This window comes from Pristiophorus japonicus, chromosome 16 (genome assembly GCF_044704955.1).
Source record: "Pristiophorus japonicus isolate sPriJap1 chromosome 16, sPriJap1.hap1, whole genome shotgun sequence".
In the NCBI taxonomy this organism is placed as follows: Eukaryota; Metazoa; Chordata; class Chondrichthyes; family Pristiophoridae; genus Pristiophorus; species Pristiophorus japonicus.
This window is the reverse complement of record NC_091992.1, coordinates 22,900,590-22,920,921: the sequence shown is the minus strand read 5'-3', so window position 1 is coordinate 22,920,921 and position 20,332 is coordinate 22,900,590. Positions and strand designations below refer to the sequence as shown.

The 20,332-nt window shown below is 46.5% G+C and overlaps 1 protein-coding gene across 1 annotated transcript in view; it reads left to right on the top strand.

The window, feature by feature from the left end:
* pipox (pipecolic acid oxidase) overlaps positions 1–20,332 on the top strand; it is a 100,052-nt gene that overhangs the window by 39,649 nt on the left and 40,071 nt on the right. Inside the window, exon 4 of the mRNA XM_070858085.1 lies at positions 6,427–6,609. Coding sequence (XP_070714186.1) covers positions 6,427–6,609 — 183 coding nt within the window. The remainder of the gene's footprint in view (positions 1–6,426; positions 6,610–20,332) is intronic.

Genomic DNA, 20,332 nt, shown 5'->3' with positions numbered 1-20,332 from the left:
GGCCTGTTACCACCGCAAATCGGCGGCCGTTCTGCGGAGTGGAGTGGTCGGCGACTTTTGGTGAAATGGCCGCTGCTCGCTCAATTGCCCTCCCGCGTTTTCCCGGCGGTGCCCCAATCCCCCCCTTACCGCTTCGCTGCTGCCGATCGGTGTTAAGCACATCATCACCGTGCGCACCGCTGATGTCCCCCCCCCCCACCCCCCACCCCAACGGCGACATTCTCCTCGAAAAACCTTCGGCCCGCCCGGCGGTGCCAAAACAAGCTTTTCCCCGGTGGTCCAGCGAGGCTGTGGCCTCTTGCAGCGGCGGTGCGGCTTTCCTTAAAGGGGAAGACTCACTGCCGCTACTGCCATGTGTTTTTTTTGTCGGCCGACTGCCATGTAAGCCTGATAATTAAACCCCGGGGTTCGGCCGGGCCGCCAACAGGTAAAATCTGCATCAGTGATAGCTTCAACCAAATGTATTTCTGAATGCAGAACATGCTGGACAATTTAAGGAGTCTATCCCAATTGTTCCCTCCTGAGTGCCAAGCCGCTGGCCCGGCCGAAACCCTTCCTGGTGGCCCAGTGGCTCGAAGTTTAAAAATCGCAAAAGCTCTCCCCTTTAAGTGAATGGAAGAGCCGTGGTGACGTGGTGGTGACTCCGCCCCCCCCCATCCCAACTTCCGCCCCTCAGTTGCTGTCACTGCTGCGTCTTTGCCTCTCGGGTGTAGTCACCGATTTACACCAACTTCCGGATCAAAACAAAAAAAAACAAAGAGCGGAATTTCACGAAACAGTCAACTTGAACCGCAGCTGCGATAAAAACCATCGAAACGGGGTTTCGGGCGGGGGGGGGGGCGCAATTTCTACCCCACAAAGTTTCACACAATTTTAGTGGGTCTTTGGGGAGAAGGTAGTGAGGTGAAGGAGGGAAACGCTGAACCATAAGAATAAAAGGAGATGGGAAACCAATGTTACAGACTTCCCCGCAACCAGTTAGAGTAGAATGGGCAGATTCCTGGGAGCAATGAAGAAAATAATGGCCAGCAAAGAGGAACCTACAAACAAATGAAAGGATAAAAGGAGCTGGTGCACAAGACAGCTCCTGATTCTTGGCAGTGACATTGTGAAAATAATATCAGGTACAGAATGTGTAAAATGGAAAGATTTATCTAGCAGTTTATTGAAGGTTGACGTGTTTCCATGGCACATTAATTTGTCCGCAACTATATTTTAATTAAAGATTCACTTGTGTTGAAAAGCCAAAGTGTCATTTCTATCAACTTTGCAACATAGAACATATATTTCCACACAGGGTTCCACAAGTAAGTAAATTAGTAATATGTTTTTTAAATTGGTCAAGTGGACTTGCAGGACTCTTTAATTGTCTATATGTAACTGGAGATTAACCTCGGCACAATGTATTAATTTATTCACCATCACAGAGCTGTTTTGGTTCATAGAGTTGGTAAAAATCTTGACAACTATTGATTTCCCGTCTGTTCATCCTACATTTTCATTAGGATTACACCTTTTCCTGCAGGGATACTGATTAACTTACTCTTGCAAAGGCAGGCATAAAATCTTTCTGGAGCATAATAAAGATCTGCCACATCTTCTTTTAAACTATTAACAAACATTATTTGCTGGACCTTATGCTAAGGGGACAATTGGGATAGACTCCTTAAACTGTCCAGCAAGTTTTGCATTCAGAAATACATTTGTTTGACCCTATCGCTGATTCAGATTTTACTTTATAAACCTCTGGACTCAAGGTTTCATATCATGAAGTGGGCAATTGTTAACACTTAATACATAAAGTTTAAACATCAAGAAAAATCATGGTATTATATAAGCAAGAGCAAGTCCAACCTAAAAATATAAGTTGCAAGATTTCAAACAAGAACAGTTTCTGAGGCAGCGCTGAAAGCAATTTCATTGTTTTCGTAATGTCAGAAATTTCATTTTAGCATGAAGTGTACGAAATGCCTCTTGTTTCCCTCATACCTTCCACCCTCTGGAGTTCCTGCTGGGCCAGCACCTCCTGAAACCATGAGGGGACATAAACAACCGGTCTTACGTCAGCTGTGGCTCAGTGGGTAGCACTCTCGCCTCTGAGTCGAAAGGTTGTGGGTTCAAGTCCCACTCCAGGGACTTGAGCACAAAAAGCTAGGCTGACACTCCAGTGCAGTGCTGAGGGAGCACTGTTGGAGATGCCGTCTTTAAGATGAGACATTAAACCGAGGCCCCGTCCGCTTTCTCAGGTGGACATAAAAGATCCCACTGCACTATTTCTTAGAAGAGCAGGGGAGTTATCCCTGGTGACCTGGCCAATATTTATCCCTCAATCGACGTAACAAAAACAGATTATCTGGTCATTATCACATTGCTGTTTGTGGGAGCTTGCTTGTGTGCAAATTGGCTGCCGTGTTTCCCACATTACAACAGTGACTACACTCCAAAACTACTTCATTGGCTGTAAAGCGTCCTGTCTGGGAGTAAAGATCAGCAAAGGGTCGGGTCAGGAAAAAAAATAATAACTCATGATTTCTTACCAAATCTCATGATCATTAAGAGTTTGTTTCATTATTTATGAGACAGTGGGGTTGTCATTACTGTTATATAAACACTTTTGTATTCTAAACAATTAGTAAATATTAACTCATTAAAAAACATTACACTCAAATAATAAAATTTACCAGTCTGCAGAGTCTACACAGCAAGTAATTGATGTTCATGCTGCTGGTTTCAATGTGGAATAAAGAACACAGAACCATTGCAGTAATGTCAGTCACAGTTAAAGTGGCTTGATCCTGCAGGTTGTACTGTGGGGTCCTCTATAAGGAATCCATTCCGTATGTCAAAGTTCTTCCAAGCATTGCACCATTGGTCGTCAAAGCTGAGATATTCCTTTCCACCACCTCGGGGTGGCTTTTGCTCGACAAGTCAGGGCTGAATTTATATGAGGTGGGTGGTGTTATGTTTGTAACCCTTGGCAACCTGTATCATACCACCACCAGAGGGCCTACCTGTTGGAGTCCCAAGGGATCCCAGCAATCCTTGGGAGCAGTGTATATAAGCAGGCTTCCCATGCTGTATCAACACTCTGGAGTTTAATTAAAGGAGCTAAGGTCACGCTTACTCATTGCATGTAGTACTCAGTTGTATCACTTTATTATGAGAGTAACAGGTGGGTGGGTTGTTTGCTACAGGGAATCAATCTTAACATAGTTAAAAAGTTGCTCTCCTGTGGCATTGCACATGGAGTCAAGGCCAAGTGCAGTCTTCAGATCAAGTAGGGTTACAGGGCAGGGCATAAATTGGCTTAGCCAGAGGAGGATATTGGGGGGAATGCAAGAAAACTACCTTAGTGAGAGGAGAGGAATGCAAGAAATTAACCTCAGTGAAGAGTGGGGGAGCGCGGGGGTGGGGTGATGGCAGGAAGAGTACCTCAGCGGTGGAAAGGAATATCTCAGCTTTGATGACCGATGGTGCGATGCTTGGAAGAACTTTGACATACATTCCTTATAGGAGGACCCCACAGTACAACCTGAAGGATCAAACCTTCCTCGCAAACAGTGGACAACAAACAACCACCCTCAGAACCGGTCATGGTTGATGCTGTCACCTTCTCCATAGGTGGAAGATTAAAGCATCCCCATCATGCGACTATGGAGCTCCTAATCAGACCCTGGAGCACATCACTGAGCACTGCCTCAGAGGAAATTCACAGGCAGCCTACAAGATATCCACGCTGTTACACCAGAAGCTTTGGCCTGGATATCCGACTTAGATATTGAGATTTGATTTGCTTTGCCACTACCATACCAAATAGTGTTGGGTGGGATGTGTGTAACTACATAAATGGGGGGGGGGGGGAATGGGGGAGCAAGTAAACCAACTTGGTGATGTCTGGGTGAGGACCAACCATAGTGGGGAGAGAGGGTGGAAGGTTGTAGTGACGTCAAATGTTTAAAACTATCAGAGGTCACGATTTTGGTGACTTTGAGGAGGTCCTGTTGCAATAAATTGGAGGCCCAATTGCTGTCTTTCTGTGCGGGCCTTGTGAATTGTAGAGGGCAAGAATACGTTATTATTGCACAGGCACCAATATGTAAAGTTGTGGCTATATATGTTAACAATTAAAGGGCCGGATTTTCAGCTTTCAGGGTTTTTCGGCGAAAATGTTAGTGATACATGAAACTTACCGTTTCCACTGCGCTACCATTTTTAGCTTGAACTTTCGGCATTTATGTATGTCCCAGAGGCACATCGGTAAGGGAGGTATTGCACAAGTATTCACGGTGAAAACCGCAAGTTTCGACAACTTTAGTTCATGTCCAGGAGCGCTGCGAGAGAGACCTTGGGAGGGGGGGAGAAACCAAAAATAAATTCCAAAAAACATTCCAAAAACATTTCATAGGCAGTCCCTCAAAATCGAGGAAGACTTGCTTCCACTCTAAAAGTGAGTTCTCAGGTGACTGTACAGTCCAATACGGGAATTACAGTCTCTATCACAGGTGGGACAGACAGTCATAAGAACATAAGAACATAAGAAATAGGAACAGGAGTAGGCCATACGGCCCCTCGAGCCCGCTCCGCCATTCAATAAGATCATGGCTGATCCGATCATGGACTCAGCTCCCCTTCCCCGCCCGCTCCCCATAGCCCCTTATCCCCTTATCATTTAAGAAACTGTCTATTTCTGTCTTAAATTTATTCAATATCCCAGCTTCCACAGCTCTCTGAGGCAGTGAATTCCACAGATTTACAATCCTCTGAGAGAAGAAATTTCTCCTCATCTCTGTTTTAAATGGGCGGCCCCTTGTTCTAAGATCATGCTCTCTAGTTCTAGTCTTCCCCCATCAGTGGAAACATCCTCTCTGCATCCACCTTGCCAAGCCCCTTCATAATCTTATACATTTTGATAAGATCACCTCTCATTCTTCTGAATTCCAAAGAGTAGAGGCCCAACCTACTCAACCTTTCCTCATAAGTCAACCCCCTCAACCCCGGAATCAACCTAGTGAACCTTCTCTGAAATGCCTCCAAAGCAAGTATATCATTTCGTTAATATGGAAACCAAAACTGCACGCAGTATTCCAGGTGTGGCCTCACCAATACCTTATATAGCTGTAGCAAGACTTCCCTGCTTTTATACGCCATCCACTTTGCAATAAAGGCCAAGGTCGTTGAAGGAAAGGGTGGGTGGGGAGTCTGGTTTGCCGCGCGCTCCTTCCGCTGTCTGCGCTTGGATTCTGCATGCTCTCAGCGATGAGACTCGAGGTGCTCAGCGCCCTCCCGGATGCTCTTCCTCCACTTAGGGCGGTCTTGGGCCAGGGATCCCCAGGTCTCGATGGGGATGTTGCACTTTATCAAGGAGGCTTTGAGGGTGTCCTTGAAACGTTTCCTCTGCCCACCTGGGGCTCGCTTGCCGTGTAGGAGTTCCGAGTAGAGCGCTTGCTTTGGGAGTCTCGTGTCGGGCATGTGGACAATGTGGCCCGCCCAAAAGAGTTGGTCGAGTGTGGTCAGTGCTTCGAAACATTGTAAACATAAACAATTACAGGACCCTTATCTATTGAATTGCTGGAAAAAAAATTAAAAAATAAAATCTTTTACTGAACATTTTGGCAGGTTTGCATGCTTACCGCTGCTGGCAGGGCTGCACTGACAGGTTTGACCTGTCACTATTCTGGGTGCGGAGGGTCAGGAGAGAGCTGAAACTTGGGCCGCAAACGCAATCCGAGTTGTTGCACGTCGGCACACTTGTCCCCGGCGGGCTTTGCGACCGGGTTTTCGCCGCGGCGGGTCAAATCATGACGAAAACCCGGGCGCAAACCTGCCGAAAATCCGACCCAAAGGGTAACTGACGGTTGCAAGCACTTCGCATCGAAAACCCCGTCACACCGCCACCTGCAGGCAAGACGTAATATAAACAATTTGAAAAATGAAGTGATGACTTGCCTACCAATGTGCCTGCATTGGATGGAATGTTTAATACTTTGGTGTGTTAGAGCTTAGATTTTTATAATTTTTTTAAATCCCCGAGGCTAAACTTAGGCCTGAATTATGCAATGCCTTTAAACATCAAAAGTGCCTATTTCCCTCACAAACCTTCCATCGATGCAGTAGGGTTTTGTGAAATGAAAACTCTATAAAAATGCATTAATATATAGGATGTCTTTAACTAATTCTGTTCCACTGGGATAATGGGTTGAAGAGATAAAAGACAGAGAAACCGGTTAACAGATAACTGGAATGTGAGAGCAGTTTAATAATTTAAATAGGAAAGGAAGATAGAATGTCACTGTGAGGGTGAAAAAAATAGATCTCACCAGTTCCTTTGATATATATAAATATATTTTCTGGATCAGGGAGAAATAATTATTAGAAATAATTATGTGTTCTACATGGTTTCACACAACAAAATTGAATCTTTTGCAGGATTTGTTCCGGAGGCTTGGAGGAACCATTCGTGATGGTGAACAAGTTGTTGATATACAGCCTGGATCTCTGGTTACTGTGACAACCACCACAGGAATTTACAGAGCAAAAAGTCTGGTGATAACCGCTGGACCTTGGACAAACAAACTATTGAAGCTTGTGGGACTGCAGCTTCCTCTGAAGGTACAGGGAATTTAATGGATCTTACTCATATTCAACTTGCAGTAACATCATCCTGTTGTGGTGCTCAGCCTAAAGTGACCTCCAAATACATCAATGCAATCAAAGCTACATTACAGTAAAGCGTTCCAGGAAATTTCCTTGTACATAATATACACTGACAGTGTTGTACTCCTGGTAATCAGTGGGGAATTATCACTCAATAAACTTTGCAGTGATTGCTTTGCAATCATTAATCCTTACTGTAGATGTCCTCCCACATTAGCTATTAACAGGGCCCAGGCTGCTTCCTGTTCTTCCCTGCTCCACCTACTATTGCACAAATTACACAAATATTATAAAATCTACATTTTTTTGGCTCAGCCATATGTCAGGTTCCCAACCCGTCTACCGGAATAGGCGATTGGGCTCCCGAGTGCAGTGCGGGTGCCTCGGGAGAAACTGCCCTTGTATGCATGGTACGTGTATGCGCAGTGCCCTAGCTGTTGTGGCTTGCAACCAAGTAGTTTTGTCGGAACCGCCTGCTGGTCGCCCCAATATTCGGAACGCACTGCTTTGTCGGTGGTTGTAAGTGCCTTGGAACGTTTTTACTATGTTAAAGGCACTATATCAATGCAAGTTGTTGATGATGGCATTGGGGCCAATGAAAATTGCCTGGAAACTCCGAGAGTCCTGCAGGGCAACTGGGGGAGGGGGAAAGAGAGAGAGAGCAACATAAACTGGGGGATGGAAAGAGAGCGAGAGATACACAAACTGGAGGAGGGAAAGAGAGAAACATAAACTGGGAAAGAGAGACAGCAACGCAAACTGGGGGAGGGAGAGCAACACAAACTGAGGGAGGGAGAGAGAGAGAGAGAGAGCAACGCAAACTGGGAGGGAGGGAGAGAGAAACATAAACTGGGAGAGGGAAGGAGAGAGACTAACACAAACTGGGAGGGAGGGAGAGAGAAACATAAACTGGGAGAGGGAGGGAGAGAGACTAACACAAACTGGGAGGGAGGGAGAGAGAAACATAAACTGGGAGAGGGAGGGAGAGAGACTAACACAAACTGGGAGGGAGGGAGAGAGAAACATAAACTGGGAGAGGGAGGGAGAGAGACTAACACAAACTGGGAGGGAGGGAGAGAGAAACATAAACTGGGAGAGGGAGGGAGAGAGACTAACACAAACTGGGAGGGAGGGAGAGAGAAACATAAACTGGGAGAGGGAGGGAGAGAGACTAACACAAACTGGGAGGGAGGGAGAGAGAAACATAAACTGGGAGAGGGAGGGAGAGAGACTAGCACAAACTGGGAGGGAGGGAGAGAGAAACATAAACTGGGAGAGGGAGGGAGAGAGACTAACACAAACTGGGAGGGAGGGAGAGAGAAATATAAACTGGAGGAGGGAGAGAAACACAAACTGGGAGAGGGAGAGTTCATGATATGCGCTATGGTATCACGGGCCAAAGTTTGCGGTCAGAGGCATACCTCCAAAGTAAGCCTCCGACCCGAAAAAAGTCCGAAAGTTTTTGGTGTCTCCAGAGTGTTGGGGTCCTGAGCCTGCAGGTGTATGTCCACGTAAAGGCCCAGGGACCCCAGGGACCCAGGTGGTTCAGAATCATCCCTCAGATCACATGGGCCAGGCCAATCAATTAAAAAGGGGGATTCCTCTTCAGCTTATGGGGATTTCATTTATGAACAGAATCCTCATAAGCTTATGAGAAATCCCAAATAAATAATTAACACAATTCTAATAAAAATAAATATTCCCATCTTCAAAATTAATTAAAAGTCTCTTTGATTAGGCCTTTAAAATAAAAATTTAATTTTTTGAAAAATAATAAAAACATTTTAATCCAGCCCCAAATTTACATGAGATCATTTTAAATGTGTTTTAATCATTTTAAAAATTTTAATTTAACACTTATTTTAACCCTTAAGCTGGTAAAAGCAGGCCCTACACCTGCTTGTACCAGGCACAAGGGTTTCGCGGGCATTCGCTGGGCAGTGAAGGGAGTGAAGGATTATGGGGAGCGGGCGGAGAAGTGGAGCTGAGCCCAGGATCAGATCAGCCGTGATCTTATTAAATGGCGGAGCAGGCTCGAGGGGCCAATGGCCCACTCCTGCTCCTATGTTGTTCTTAGTAGTTGGGCAAATAGCCCAACACAAATAGCCCAACTCTGCGCCAGCAAAAGTGACTTTAGGGGCGCAGGCAGATGATCTGCCAAGGAGAAACTTGACAGAGAGCAAGTTCCTGTTTCTCGCGCAGGTGCAGCACGCGCGGAATCCCAGAACTTGCGGGGCCATCCTGAGAGCTTACGATGGCGTAAGGTTTGCGAATGCCATCGTTGGCCCCGCAAAATCCAAGCCAATGGGTTTTATTACGGGACCCAGGCAGCTTTGGTGCTTCTCGCTGAGGACTGAGCCTCACCTCCCCGAAGCTGGGCTCCAGTGGTGGAGTGTTGGAGTCAGTGAATTGGCCTTGGTTTTATTTATTGTTTTTATAACTTGCTGTGTACTGTAAAAAAAATCATGAAATTGTACGAAAACTTTAGTTAGAAGTAAGTTCTATCGAGGATGTTTTTATTGATTCAGTGGTGATTATTTGGTGTTTCTCGTCGCTTATAAACATCACAAATAGTTTTTATTTAAACATTACTATATCGTTCTATTCTTTGGTGCTCTTTGATTTATTCACCTCACTATAAAACAAAAAGTCAATTTTTGGTTCTGAACTTGGTGATACTGAGGTACTCAAATGATGAGCAAATGTCACATGAGCAAATGTGAAGTGATTTAGCATCACATGAGCGGTGTCATGTGATCGATTGGCATGTGATCAAATGTCACACGATCAATTCTCCAGGAATACGTCAAACCAGAGTTGGTAACCCTAGGCAGTGGCACAGAAACACATCACCATGCTTATGCGTTTCCAAAGCCAATCCATACAGTTTCATTGGCCCCAAGTTTCCACACGCGGCAAAACAGGCGCCCCTCTGAGCTGGGCGCCCGTTTTTCGCACCGAAAACGGCGCCTGAAAAAAAACGCGCTATTCTCAAGCGCTTTGCAGCTCGATGTCTGCTTGGCGCGGCGCCCAGGGGGCGGAGCCTACCACTCGCGCCGATTTTGTAAGTAGGAGGGGGCGGGTACAATTTAAATGAGTTTTTTTTTCGTGCAGGCAACCCTGCGCGTGCGCGTTGGAGCGTTCGCGCAGTCTGACGTACACATTGGCACTCGGCCATTTTAAAAAGTGCTGCAGAAAAAGTAAAAATTTGTTTATTGAACCCTTGCATTTTAATTTTCTTGATATTTCTGCGTGTGAGGGTGAGGGAGTGCATTCTGTAATTAAAGATAGACTGTGATAAACGGGACACATGCACTTGTTTGAGACTATTCAAATTATTTGTAGCTGTTCAATTTTTAACATTTTTTAATAAAACCACATTGCCCTTCCATGATCAGCACTGAGGCTTCTTGCAGCTTTCTCCCCCTGCCGTCCGTCGGGCCTGACGGCAAACGGCTGCCTCAAGTACTGAGGCTTCCTGCAGCTTTCTCCCTCCCTTCCCCCTCCCCCCTGCCGTCCGTCAGGCCCGACGGCAAACCGCTGCCTGAAAGGCCTGCCTGAAGCACTTTCACACAGGTAGGAACATGGTTTATTTAATCTTTTCTTTGCTTATAAATTTTTATTCAGGTTGGATTTATTTGTATAATATTTGTATAAGTATAACTAAGGATTGATTGTAGAATTTAATGACTTCCCTTCCCCCCCCCTCCCCCCCCCCCACCTCGTTCCGGACGCCTAATTTGTAACCTGCGCCTGATTTTTTAATGTGTAGACAAGGTTTTTTCAGTTCTACAAAAATCTTCACTTGCTCCATTCTAAGTTAGTTTGGAGTACGTTTTCACTGTGGAAACTTTCAAATCAGGCGTCAGTGGCCGGACCTGCCCCCTTTTGAAAAAAAAATTCTGTTCAAAAGTGAAACTGTTCTACCTGACTAGAACTGCAGAAAACTTAAATGTGGAGAATTCAGATTTCTAAGATACTCCGTTCTCCACCAGTTGCTCCTAAAAATCAGGAGCAAATCATGTGGAAACTTGGGGCCTATATGCTTGGCACACTGTCCAGAGGGACTCGCTCCACTCACCCAAGTCTAGAGAACTTCGGCACAGGTTGAAAAGAACCCTGGGGTAGATTTTATAAATGAGCATTCCTTCCTTTGTATGACAGGAATGCAGATCAGAAATTTGGATGTCGAAGTCAGCATAAGCTGCATAATTTACCATCCATAAAAATGAATAGACTGTAAATTATTAAGCACGAGCAGACCTATATGCCCAGATTCCCTTATGTGCTACTGGCACATGAAGCTCTGCATTAAGTGCGTTATAAAATCTAACCTCAAAGCTTAGGGACTCCCTAAGCATGCAATGGGATATTGCTAGAGCTTAACCACTGAAAGTAGGCACCTTATAAGCACATGTAGCTAGGAAAATGCTACCCGATATGTGATCTTATCTGGAAGATAGTTATTCGTTGGTTATTAAGTACCTGACAAGTATAGGTGTCGGCCATCACTGGGCGAACAGCAAATAACAGCAGCACATCTCATCATAAAATGTGTGTGCGCATTACCAGCATCCTCCTGACACTGAGAAGTGTAGAGGAACAGAGCGACCTTGGAGAACAGGTCCACAGATCCCTGAAGGTAGCAGGACAGGTAGATAAGGTGGTTAAGAAGGCATGCGGGATACTTGCCTTTATTAACTGAAGCATAGAATATAAGAGCAGGGAGGTCATGCTTGAACTGTATAAAACACTAGTTAGGCCACAGCTAGAGTACTGCATGCAGTTCTAGTCACCACATTACAGGAAAGATGTGATTGCACTGAAAAGGGTACAGAGGAGATTTACGTGGATGGCTCCGTGGCAAAGGGGAAATGGAGAATTTTAGCTATGAGGAACGATTGGATAGGTTACGTTTGTTTTCTGTGGAACAGAGGAGGCTGAGGGGGAAACCTAATTCAGGTGTATAAAATGATGAGGGGCCTAGATAGAGTGGATAGGAAGGACCTATTTCCCTTAGCAGAGGGGTCAATAACCAGAGGACATAGATTTAAAATAATTGGTTGGCGGTTTAGAGGGGACTGGAGGAGAAATGTTTTCACCCAGAGGATGTTGGGGGTCTGGAAAGGGTGGTAGAGATAGAAACCGTCACCACTTGAAGTGCCGTAACCTACAGGGCTACGGACCAAGAGCTGGAAAGTGGGATTAGGCTGGATAGCTCTTTGTCGGCCAACACGGACACGATGGGCCGAATGGCCTCCTACTGTGTTGTAAATTTTTTTATGATTCTATGACCACAGCATTAGGCATGTACCTTACCCCATAATTCCTTCAGCTAGGGATGCAGAGCATCTGCAGTAATTATTTGTCTCTGTGTAATCCAGTCATGATAGACATCAAACCTGGATATATGAGCATGTTCATGTTCATGTGTTCTCGTATCCAGTCTCCAGGTAAGGCTTTCACCTCAAGCCTCGGTGTTTTTGTAGCATATGTAGGCACCTTTAGTAATGACTCCATGAGGCAGGGTATGATACTTAAACTGTGTAGACCTGTAGTCCTTTATTTGCAGCTCCTGAGTGAGGACAACAAGCTGTGTTCCTTTTTATATTGTGCAGTGTGCAGGCAACCCTTAGGTCTCCAGCAGCAGCACCCTCTGGTGCACAGGCAAGGTGTGTATAGTATAAGGGTACATTCAGTGTTGCATAACAGTGTTACAGATATCACACAGTAAACAGGCATGCATACACAACAGTTTCCTCATCAGTTATACAAAAGACATCTGCCTTCCACATGGTGGAAGCACCTATGCAGGGCCGCTTGTGATACGTCCTTACTACACAGTATAAATGCACACGAGGCCCATGCTTGAGAGAAGGTCAGTCTGTGACCTGTCCTTTATTCCTTAGCACTCAAGTGATGAAGGTGGGTGGAGCTTCCCCTTTTATACCTGAAGGTCCAGGTTAGGAGTGTCTCCCACCTAGTGGTCAGTGTTCTCACGGTGTACAACTTAGGTCAGTTTATACATGGGTTACAATGCTGGTTGAATACATGACATCACCTCCCCACCCAAAGTCTTATTGGGATCACAGGTTGAGTCTCTCTGGTGGTTTACGCTCCCTTGTAGAGCGCCTGAGTTGGGGCTCCGGTTGTTGGGCGCTGGCCTGAGTGTCTGCTGTTTGCAGTGCCTCAGGCCTGTCCGGACTGCCTACAGGGACTGGGCTCTCCTCCCTTTGGTTCCAGTGTTCGGTCACCTGTGGTGGAGTGAACTCTATATCGTGTTCTTCCTCTGCTTCTTCTATGGGGTTGCTGAACCTCCTTTTTGTTTGATCCACATGTTTGCGGCAGATTTGTCCATTGGTAAGTTTAACTACCAGAATCCTATTTCCCTCTTTGGCAACCACAGTGCCTGCGAGCCATTTGGGCCCTGCAGCGTAGTTGAGGACAAAAACAGGATAATTTACATCAATACATCACGCCCTCGCATTCCTGTCATGGTAGTGATATTGTGACTGGCGCCTGCTCTCGACAATTTCTTTCATGGTGGGGTGTATAAGGGATAATCGGGTTTTGAGCGTCCTTTTCATTAGTAGCTCTGCGGGTGGAACCCCTGTGAGCGAGTGTGGTCGGGATCTATAGGCCAACAGGAGGCGTGATAAGCGGGTTTGTAGGGAACCCCCTTGGAATCTGAGCATCCCCTGTTTGATTATCTGCACTGCTCGTTCTGCCTGGCCGTTTGAGGCCGGCTTGAACGGTGCCGTTCTAACATGGTTAATTCCATTGCCTGCCATGAAGTCCTGGAATTCAGTGCTTGTGAAGCATGGGCCATTGTCGCTGACCAAGATGTCTGCTAGACCGTGGGCGGCGAACATTGCCCGTAGACTTTCTACCGTGGCAGAGGATGTGCTTGAATTTAAAATGTCACACTCGATCCATTTGGAGTAGGCGTCTAGTACAACCAAAAACATTTTCCCCATGAAAGGACCTGCGTAGTCCACATGGATGCGTGACCAAGGCTTGGCGGGCCAGGGGCTAAGGGGGCTTCCCTGGGCGCATGGCCCAGCTGGGCACACGTGTTGCACCTGCGAACACAAAGTTCCAGATCTGCGTTTATCCCTGGCCACCAAACGTGTGACCTGGCAATTGCCTTCATCGTGACAATGCCCGGGTGCCCATTGTGGAGTTCTCTGATGAACATCTCTCTGCCCATTTGGGGCATGACTACGCAGTTTCCCCACAGTAGGCAATCGGCCTGAATCGAGAGTTCATCCTTGCGCCTGTGAAATGGTTTAAATTTCTCAGGGCATGCCCTGTACGTGGCTGCTCAGTCCCCATTCAGGACACATTTCTTGACTAGAGACAATAGCGGGTCTCTATTTGTCCAGACTTTAATCTGACGGGCTGTCACGGGTGAGCCTTCGCTTCCGAAAGCTTCAACAGCCATGACCATCTCAGCACCATGCTCGGTAGCCCCCTCGGTGGTGGCTAGTGGGAGCCTGCTGAGTGCATCGGCGCAGTTTTCGGTGCCCGGTCTGTGCCGAATTGTGTAGTCATAGGCAGCTAACGTGAGTGCCCACCTCTGTATGCGGGCCGATGCGTTTGCATTTATGGCCTTGTTGTCGACCAAAAGGCACATTAGGGGTTTGTGATCTGTCTCCAGCTCAAATTTCCTGCCAAACAGGTACTGATGCATTTTCTTTACCGCATATACACATGTGAGCGCCTCCTTTTCTACCATCCCGTAGCCCCTTTCTGCCTGGGACAGACTCCTGGAGGCATAAGCTACCGGCTGTAACTGACTCTTGGCATTGACATGCTGCAATTGACACACCCGACACCATAAGACGACGCATCGCACGTTAACACAAGTTTCTTACATGGGTCATATAGCGTTAACAGATTGTTGGAACATAACAAATTGCGTGCTCTATTAAAAGCCCTTTCCTGGCTGTCCCCCCCAGACCCATTCGCGACCTTTACGTAGGAGCACATGTTGCGGCTCTAGCAGCGTGCTCAATTTGGGAAGAAAGTTACCAAAATAGTTCAGGAGCCCCAGGAACGAACGCAGCTCCGTCGTGTTACGGGGTCTGGGTGCTCTCTGGATCGCTTCCGTCTTGGACAAAGTAGGGCTGATCCCGTCTGCTGCTACCCTCATCCCCAGGAATTCTACCTCTGGAGCTAGGAAGATGCGCTTCGCCTTTTTCAGTCGCAGCCCTACCCGGTCCAGTCTGCGTAGCACCTCCTCCAGGTTGTGGAGGTGTTCTTCAGTATCGTAACCCGTAATGAGGATGTCGTCCTGAAAAACCACCGTCCCTGGAATCGACTTGAGGAGGCTTTCCATATTTCGTTGGAAGATTGCGGCGGCCGAGCGAATCCCGAACGGACATCTGTTGTACTCAAACAACCCCTTGTGTGTCGTGATGGTGGTCAGCTTCTTCGACTCACTCGCCAGCTCCTGGGTCATGTAAGCTGAGGTCAGGTCCAATTTTGAAAAAAGTTTGCCACCGGATAGCGTCACAAAGAGGTCCTCCGCTCTCGGTAGCGGGTATTGGTCTTGGAGTGACACCCGATTGATGGTGGCCTTGTAATCGCCACATCCTGACCGACCCATCCGCCTTGAGCACCGGCAAAATCGGGCTCGCCCAGTCACTGAATTCGACTGGCGAGATGATGCCTTCCCTCAACAGGCGGTCCAATTCGCCTTCTATCTTTTCCCGCATCACGTACGGCACCACTCTGGCCTTGTGGTGTACTGGTCTGGCGTCCGGGTTTATGTGAATCACTACCTTGGCCCCAATGAAAGTGCCAATGCCGGGTTGAAATAATGAGTCAAATTTGTCCAGGACCTGTGAGCATGATACTCGCTCCACAGAGGAAATTGCATTGACATCGCCCCTTTTCCAGTTCATGACAGCAAGCCAACTCCTCCCCAGTAGTGCGGGACCGTCCCCTGGGACAATCCAGAGTGGCAACCTGTTCTCCGAATCTTTGTGGGTCACGACTACCGTGGTGCTGCCTAGCACCGGAATGATCTGCTTTGTGTAAATCCGTAGCTGTGCGTCAATCGGCGATAATTTTGGCCTCCTGGCCTTGGATGCCCACAACTTTTTGAACTGTTTGATACCCATCAGGGACTGGCTGGCACCCGTGTCTAACTCCATTGATACTGGGATGCCATTGAGGAGCACTTTCATCATTATCGGTGGTGTCCTGGTGTATGAACTGTATACGTGCTCCACATGAACTCGCTGAACTTCAGCTTCCAGCGATTTCCCCCAGTGTCCATTTCTGCAATTTCTGCAGGTATTTTGCTCATCTCTGCAAACTCCGGCTGAATGTATGCCTCCACGCCTCCAGCATGAGTTGCGGTTTGAAACAAAAGGTCCCTTGCCAGTCGATCGTCCCTGACTGCCCCTGTTATTGTCCTTGAGTGCACCATTAACAGGTGTTGATGGCCCCATTACTAGCCACATTGTCCCTTGCAATGGCGTGAATCGCTGTTCAGCTTGCCATTGTCTCTGTCGAACTCCCCCTCTGGGTTCGACTACATGTTGGGGCATGCCCGACTGCCCTTGTCTGCCTGGAGAACTGTGTGCTGCTTTAACAATGTTGAATCTCTGTCCCAACCATTCCTTAACACAGTACCTCTCGTCTGTTCTGCTAGTGGCCATGCTCGCGTGGTTTAAATCCCAGTTTCTTGTCGCCATTGATACGTCCTTACTACACAGTATAAATGCACACGAGGCTCATGCTTGAGAGAAGGTCAGTCTGTGACCTGTCCTTTATTCCTTAGCACTCAAGTGATGAAGGTGGGTGGAGCTTCCCCTTTTATACCTGAAGGTCCAGGTTAGGAGTGTCTCCCACCTAGTGGTCAGTGTTCTCACGGTGTACAACTTAGGTTTATACATGGATTACAATGCTGGTTGAATACATGACAGCTTGCAATTGCCAACTTCCTTGATGTTCTAGGTGTCTGTCAAATCCAGATCCTCGTGTGAGGGGCTGTGGCTAAGAGATCTTCCCACTGCGAGAGCAACTCATCCAATGAACGGCAGGTTGGTGTAGGCCTGGGGCCTTCTTTCCTGCATCCATTTCCCCTTTGCCAAGGACCACCTCCCGAATCTCAGCCCTGGTCTAAAGGAATCCCTTCTGTCATGTACTAAAGATTTCCCAGCCATGAAGGAGAACTATTTGGATACATGTCTCTCATATCACACAATTAACTCACTTTACTGTCACTGACGAAAGGCCAAATCAGTTTTCACCCCTGTTCAGGCAATCCATAAGAACTAATTCAATCCCCAAGTACTGATATGAATCGACAATTAGGTCCAATCAATATCTTAGAGATCCCTCTTTAGCCCTGCAGGGCCATATTTCTGCTTTTGGGGACATGCACTGCCATATTCCACTGCTAAAGTCTCTGTTCAACTAGTTGAGCACACTAGAGGGGAAATTTCTGCTTATGCAGGAAAGTGGAGCTGAGTCCATGATCAGATCAGCCACGATCTTATTGAATGGCGAGCAGGCTCGAGGGGCCAATATGGAGCCTCATTGAATTGAGCACAAATTGGAAACAGGGCATTTATTTTATCGGGGTGGTTCTGTGACCCACACTTCCATCTAACAAGATTCAGTGCCAGGAATGGGGCCTGAAAACATTCACTATTAGATCCTCAGGCAAGTCCACCAGCACCACAATATCACAGGAAAAAAATAATTCTAAGTCTGATAACGTTGTCCAATATCAAGACATTGAATAGGATGGTCTGAGAGTGGAAAACCTTTGGCTCATTCAGTAATAAGCCAAATATCACTCATCTAAAATGTGTTCATGTACTCATGAGATACTAGCTCTAAAACCTTACAAAAATTGGATGGGAGTCCACTGATCCATACAATGTTCTGTAATTTCATGGAAAGCCAAAATATGATCCAGATATTTCACACAAGCAAAATCCAAGATGTTTCTGTCCAGATTCTGAGCAGATCTCCAAAGCATCTGATACATTGACCTGAATAACCTCTTGAAGAGTCATTAAAATCAGAAAGATTTTTTGGTATATTTTGATCTCACTGGGATTCACCTTCTCTATTAAAACAAAAGAATGAACAAGGAAGTGACTGGAAAACCATTGTCTCATCTTGGGGTTTAGGTGACAATTTTGCAGTTCATGATATCATCTGAACCCCTTAGTAAGATTACTGCCTTGTAAATGTTCCTTGATTCCAGTTCTCTTCTCATTGTGTTAGCTAAAACCCTAAATGACTAGTGTTCCTTTTGAGTATGCAATACCTGTACTACATACTTCTATATTTTTTTATTTATTCATTCACGCGATATGGGCGTCGCTGGCAAGGCTGGCATTTGTTGCCCTCCCTAATTGCCCTTGAGAAGGCGGTGGTGAGCCGCCTTATTGAACCGCTGCAGTCCCTGTGGTGGAAGTGCTCCCACAGTGTTAACTTTGTTGTATCAGTTTCAGTGGGCAGTTAAGAGTCAACCACATTGCTGTGGGTCTGGAGTCACATTTAGACCAGACCGGGTAAGGATGGCAGATTTCCTTCCCTAAAGGACATTAGTGAACCAGATGGGTTTTTAACGACATGGTCAAATTCCAGATTTATTTAATTAATTGAATGTAAATTCCCCAGCTGCCGTGGTGGGATTTGAACTCTGTTACTATACTTCCCATGGAAACAAAATGTACTGCCATATGGTAATGGTAGGTGTTTGAAGACTTGGAAGGCAGTAGTAACTTTTTTAGTCACCAATTTGTAATGCTCATCTCCTGGAGAAGTTGAGTCCTTACTGCAGTTCCATAGTTACCGAGTGAATCATAGAAAATTACAACACAGAAGGAGACCATTCAGCCCACTGTGTCCGTGTCAGTCAAAAAAGAGCTACCCAGCCTAATCCCACCTTCCAACATTAGGTCCGTAGCCCTGTAGGTCACGGCTCTTTAAGTGCACATCTGGTACTTTTTAAATATGATGAGGGTTTCTGCCTCTTCCACCCTTTCAGGCAGTGAATTCCAGACCCCCACATCCTCTGGGTGAAATTTTTTTTCTAATCTCCCCTCTAATCCTGCTACCAACTACTTTAAATCTATGCCCCCTGGTTATTGACCCCTCTGGTAAGGGAAATAGGTCCATCCTATTCACTCTATCAAGGTCCTTCATAATTTTGTACACCTCAGTTAAATCTCCCCTCAGCCTCTTCTCTTCCAAAATAAACAACTGTAGCCTATCCAATCTTTCCTCATAGCTAAAATTTTCCAGTGCCGTCCAGTATCTTTTCAAAGTGGTTCTTGTGTATGTGTGAGCTTTGGCAGTGAGTGCTGACACACTGTTCAATTGCTGGCAGTTACGTTTTCCCTCGGCATTCCCACACACACACATTTCCAGAGGAAGACATGAGGTAGCGATCAGAAATGTGACTCCTGGCTGTTTTCTATTTCCTAACCCAGGGCATCCTAACACCATCAATAAAATCATCACAAAATTGGTATTCAACCTGGGAACTTCTTGGTCTGCATGGCTCAGACAATAGCCACACCCGTTGAAGGATTGGGATAGTCGTGTTATTTGTTTCATACCTCCATGCTTCTGGGCTTTGAATGTTAAATAATCTTCTCTTCTTAGGTGGTCCTTCGTATCGAGGATGACTTGCTTCCACACCAAAAAGGGATGAGTTCACAGATGTTTCTTTGAAGGACCTGATATTCCCGGTCCCGAACTACATGTTAAAGGGTGTGCGTGGATTTTTTTAACGTGTGGTGGCTGTTGCACACCAGCCACCACACAGGCTTGACAGAGCTAGGTCTTGGTCCAGTGCCAAGGATATAGAAAGTAACCAAGACAACTGGAGACCTGCTCTGCTGCACGGACCTGGTGCGCACACATATTGCAGTGTGGGCTGGCCCGTGCTGTCCCTGGGCCCTCGCCTCTGCTGGGCTCCACTCTGCAAGGAAACACCAGCGGCAGGTCGGGGCCATAAAAGGCAAGCGGCTGCCTTAGAGCAGCGTGGCAGCATATCACCTCAGGCAGCAGCGCGAGCTGGTGAAAGAGACCGAAGGCAGTGAAGAGGGCTACTGGATTGGACGTCACCAAGATCCAGGTCGGTGATTGGAGCGTGGGTAGGTACAGCAGGAGCGGCGAGGTCGGGGCGAGGGAGCGGCGAGTGATCATGGAGCGACATGTTAAATAATAGCAGCTTTCTGTCAGCATATGTTAATACAGTGACGTGCTGTGCTATAGAAGCTTTGGAACAACCATTTGTTTCCTTAATATAATCAAGTCTTGATTTGAGCTGCATCATTAGATGAGCTACAGTGCAGAAAACAGGTGCTTTTCCAGCTGGAGAATGAGGGAGTTTAGCCATACATAACTCCTTGGTTGCTACTTCAGAACAGTGTTGTGAGAAGCTGGGGAACAGTTTGCAGAACAGGCTTAGACTAAACTATTGGATTTCAGGAGAGTCCATAAATTCAACTGCACATTTAACATGAGCTCTATCAGTTCTCAGTGAAGCTACATAAACCCTGACATAACTCACCTGATCCTTCTAACCAGGAAGATACCGATAATGAAAACACTACCCCCACCCCACCCCCCGCACACCCCTAGCGCTCCTCAAAAATAAAACAGCGTTGCTAAATAAAAGCTGATGTATTCCTTC